This window comes from Tamandua tetradactyla, chromosome 26 (assembly GCF_023851605.1).
Source record: "Tamandua tetradactyla isolate mTamTet1 chromosome 26, mTamTet1.pri, whole genome shotgun sequence".
NCBI classification, from domain to species: Eukaryota; Metazoa; Chordata; class Mammalia; order Pilosa; family Myrmecophagidae; genus Tamandua; species Tamandua tetradactyla.
Genome location: NC_135352.1, coordinates 3,788,530 through 3,793,811, shown reverse-complemented (window position 1 = coordinate 3,793,811; position 5,282 = coordinate 3,788,530). Strand labels below are relative to the sequence as shown.

Genomic DNA, 5,282 nt, shown 5'->3' with positions numbered 1-5,282 from the left:
TTTCTACCTATTTATGTCCCATATTTTAAACCATAACATATCTTTGAAAAATGAATTGTGAAGTGCATACTATTGTACTTTAATTCATCATGCAAAAATATGATTCTTTTTCTTTCTATCCTAATATTTATTAAATTATATTAAATTAAATAAATCCATTTGGGTCATGGAACATTATTTAGGGCTTCTACATTTTTAAATAAGACTTCTGAATCTTCCTTTATATGTGATATTGGGCTATAGAATACAATTTAGAAAAAATGGAAGTTATTGCAACAAATTATAAGCTATTTTATAATTAGCTTATAACATAAAATAATTAAAATATGACAAGTTATATGCAGATTTAGATTATTTAGCAATTATAACTATTATAGCACAAGAGTAAATAACACTAAATTACCCAGTTTCATGTACTGACTCTACCTCTATTTAGATGAGTCCTTTAAATTCACTATGACTTTCTCCTTAAAAAGAGACTAAGTTCCCAACACATACATTTACACACAAGAGCAACCACCACATTGTAAGTGCTATTAAAAAAAACAACAAAGATAGACCAATGTTGGGGAGCATGTTAGCTAAAGAGAATAAGTATTACCAATTAGTTATCAGGTGGAAAAAAAGGAAGTGGTGCAATTTTAATTTCATTTTCCATGACAAATGTAGTTCACAACTCATGTTTCCATGCATAATCCTTTGTCTGTGAATGTGAATATGGAGCCTAGAAAATGAAAGAATTGCCTCCATGAATTTAGAAATAGGAATAATCTTCCTATTGCAAATAGTCCTTGGAATACTGGGGAATTTCTCACTCTTATATCATTTTGTCTACATTTACTTCAATGGATATAGGTCAAGGTCCACAGATTTGTGTATCAGGCACCTGACTGTAGCTAATTCCTTGGTCATTCTCTCTAGAGGAATCCCTCAGACAATGGCAGCTTTTGGGTTGAAGCAATCCAGCAATGATTTTGGATGCATGCTTGTTTTCTATGTTCACAGAGTGTCCAGGAGTGTGTCTATTGGCACCACCTGCCTCTTGAGTATCTTCCAGGCCATCACCATTAGCCTCATAAACTCTAGGTGGAAAGAGCTCAAATTGAAAGCCCTGAAATATGTAAGTCACTCCAATATACTCTGCTGGATAGTGCACATATTTGTCAATATCATTTTTCCTATTTATATAACTGTCAAGTTGACTAATGAAAACAGCACAGAGAATAATTTTGGATACTGTTCTGTTCCAAATCAAGACAAAGTTTCAGAATCCCTTTATGTAGCATTGTTATCCTGCCATGATGTTGTATGTTTGGGACTTATGACCTGGGCTAGCAGTTTCATGGTTTTCCTCCTGTACAGGCACAAGCAACGTGTCCAATACATTCATAGGAATAATCTTTCCCATAGATGCACCCCTGAGTCCAAAGCCATACAAAGCATCCTTGCCCTGGTGATCTCCCTTGTATCTTTTTATACCCTTTCCTACATCAGTTATGTTTATTTGGCTCTATTTAAAAACCACAATGTTTGGCTGGTTAATTTCTCAGCTATAATTGCTGCATGCTTTCCAACAGTCAGCCCATTTATTTTCATAAGCCTTGACTCTACTGTATCCAGATTCTGCTGTGTCTGCTGGGGTATGAATTCAGAAGTCCATAATCTAATCTGAAAAATATGAATCATACATTTTGTACCATGCTCAATCATTGATGAACTCATCATTTAAAACAAGACTCTTAAGCAAGTCTCATTGCAGAGTGACAAATGCAAATGACAGACTGAAATTTTGCTACAGTGATAGATGGTAAACAGTAATAGAAATAACATATTCAGAAAATATTAGATTAATTTTAATGAAGAAATTTCATTCCATGTATTGCATTTTGTTCTTCACCTTCTAAGAAAAATTGTGGCCATTTGAAATGTGATAATGTTTATACAGTGTTGAATGGTGTACCCTAAAATTCATGTTCACCAAGAACATGTGAATGTGGCCCTATTTAAAAATATGTACTTTACAGATGAAATCAATTTAAAGTGAAATCATGCTGAATTAGTTTAGGCCTTAAGCTAACAATGGGTGTCTTAAGAAGAAAGCAGTTTGCACACACAGGCAAGGGAAATTCCCTGTGTAAAAGGAAGAAGAAAAGCATTGGAATGATGCATAAACAAACCAAGGAAGACCAAGGATTGCTGGGAACTACCAGAAGGCCTGAAAAGGCAAGGAAATATTCTTCCTTTGAGCCTTCCAAGAAGCACTATGTTTACACGTTGATTTTAGACTTTTATCCTCTACAACCATTAGAGAATAAATTCCTGTTTTTTAAACCAAATTATGGTAATTTGTTCTGGCAATCATGGAAATGTTTATGATGCATATGAAGAGAAATTAGCATATTTAAATATTTTGAAGAAAATTTTGGAAAACTGAACCATAGGTAATAAGAACATAAGAAGAGGTATCAGTAGAATTTTAAAAATACTTAAGGTATGAGATAACAAATATATGAGTTGATGTCTGAGAAAAAATGAATGGCTTATGGAGCTCTTTGGATGGTAGGTTTTTTTGAAATAAGTTTTGATCACAGGTCATTGTGGTGGTAAGGCAGAGCTTTCAAAGTGGTCTGTTGTACTGTTGATTTGAGGAAACAAATATATAGAGCAGTCTTTTACCAGGCATGGAATAGTAGAGGTATAACAGCAGACATGGATATATTTTGATAGTTAGTAGCTTTATTACATTTGAAATCACCAAGGGAACAAAATGTACAGCCTCAAAAGAAAAAAATATTTTGAATATTACCTCCAATATAGAAAACAATTTAATATAACTCTTTTTAATTTAAAACAGATGCAATTTGAAGGTAAATATTTTATTTTGTAATAATCTTAGATTTGCAGGAAAATCACCAAGATAATATAGACAGTTCACATACACTCCTCACCCAGTTTTACCTGACATTTACATCTCACCTTACTAAGGTACATTTGTCAGAATTAATAAAGCAGCATTGGTACTATACTATTGACTAAACTTCACAAATTTGTACTGCCAGTATTGAGGATGAACTAGAGAAATTTGTTTTCATGGGTCCATTGTCCACAAAGCACTTTGACAGCTATAAGCTGTTTGCCTTCCCCACCATGAAAATAAATCATAACTCAAATTGAAGAATCTTTATCCCAATCTCCATCCCTCCCTCCATCCTCTATACAATAGCCCAAATCCTTGTATTGCTGTTGCATGCAGCTGTCAGATGACTAGTAGGAGAATGTGTTTTCTTTCCTTCAAATGTTTCTTTATTATAACTGGGCCCTTTTATTTAAGTGAGCTTTGTGGAAGAGGGACAGGTGAATGCAAAGTTCTGAAGTGCGGCATTGGGGTCTGGGTCTTCTGTTCTCTTTCCCAACTTCAAGACTAATTAAAGGGCCTCACCTTCATAGGTCAGATTCAGAATGCAAACTGACCTCATTTAGCTGCCTTTCATTAGCCTCTCTGATAGTAGGGTCTGGTTTATTCCTTTTTACTGAAATGCATTATCCTTCCTGCAACTCATCAGTTCCTCAGCTGAGTTTGAGATAAGGAATATTTCTGTTGTAATGATAATGAGGATCCAGACATGGACAAGTTGAGGCTTGTACATGATGACATCATGGTATCAAAAAACTGAACAGAGGTACAGGGACAAGACATCAAGTTTTGCATCCATATCTGATATTCCAGTACAAGTTTTACCCATTAGGACTTATGCACTGCCAAAATTTCTATCATAATAAATTTATTATTGAGACAAGGATAAGACTCAAGAATTACAGAGGCTAATCAGAATAATTTCCTCCACATCAGTAAGGTACATCTAATACATATATTTTATGGCACTCTTCTTTCAGATTACTGTATACTATATGAGTTACAGGGAAAGTGGCCTTTAATAAATAAATATATATCAGAACCACTAATCAGGGGATATATTTTACTCTCATGCTCCACTCTTGGCAAGAGTAAAAGAAACTCTTTACTGCATCTGAAGTAATGGCAATTCATTGTAGAAAAATGTGCATGCAACACTTCCTATATGTATACGTGACTAATATCAAAACTTTTAGTGAAATTGAAACCAAAATGAATTAGAAATAAATTATTGTAAGCAAAATTTTCCATTAAGGTACATTTCTTTCTTTTATATCTTTGAATTAGGAAATGGTAAACATTCAAAAATTTAAAGAAAAGAAACTTATTTATTCCTTTAAGAAAGCTTCAAAATGTGTCAATATTTTACAAGTCTTTTATAAGTCATTTCAAAATTCTCTTTTGGGTGTGTGGAGGATAGAACTGGAAAAATTTAAAGCAAATCCTATAATTGTGCCACATTTCTCAAAATAATTCATATCCCATAAATCAGTTTTATGTCATAAAATTCATCTCATAAATTATTTAATGAATTTGATAGACAATAAAACACACAGGGAATTGTAACACTAAATTATTAAAACTTCCTTTATATGTTCAATCAATGAATTTATATTCACATTCTCTCATATGATAAACAAATATTTTATTGTTTTCTTGAACCTGATCTAAGAAAGGGTCATAGATCATAATTATTCATTATAATTTCATTTTGTAATATATATTAATATAATTGTCAGTCACATACTTAAGAGGAACACTATGACTAAATTAATACATGAATAGTTTAACCTTTGATTAAGTTGAATAACCATAATTGTATTAAAGAAATAGAAATACAAACTAGTGGAAAAGTAAAGAAGCATTGTAATTAAATCTAATAGCAAATATAATGTTTATGGCATAATATATTGACCTTTAAAGACTGGTGAACACATAAGAACACCTACAATCCAGAATTTATTTTTCTCATTAACACTGTACTGGAAGACATGGTCAGGGTCTGAAACAGAAAAGAAAAACAGCAGATTATGTAATATTGGAAACAAATACTAAATATCTTCATTTTTGGCAGATGGTGATTAAATCTATAGTAAGTATAAGCAAAAATGATGAAAATCAATTATAATTAAATGTAGATTTAAGCACTAGTAGGTCAAAGAGCAATGTACCATAATCAATAATATAGATTTGTGTCTTGTCAATTAAAATGTAATTTAATTTAGAGTTATTAACAACAGCAGGCAAATGAAAGGGTAACACACATTAACTCATTAACACATTAATACATATGGAAATATCAGAGGTAGTTTTGTATTTAGGAAATAATCAATTACTCAATATTCATGGATCAAATAAAATATTCTAT

General features: G+C 32.1%; 1 protein-coding gene across 1 annotated transcript; it reads left to right on the top strand.

The window, feature by feature from the left end:
- Positions 1–748: 748 nt before the first annotated feature.
- LOC143669609 (vomeronasal type-1 receptor 2-like) lies at positions 749–1,672 on the top strand. Its single transcript, XM_077144199.1, has one exon. It carries the CDS (start codon positions 749–751, stop codon positions 1,670–1,672), a length of 924 nt encoding a protein of 307 aa, XP_077000314.1.
- Positions 1,673–5,282: the final 3,610 nt, after the last annotated feature.

Coding starts and splice junctions, on each gene's coding strand:
- LOC143669609 (XM_077144199.1), top strand. CDS start 749: ATGAATTTAGAAATAGGAATAATCTTCCTATTGCAAATAGTCCTTGGA.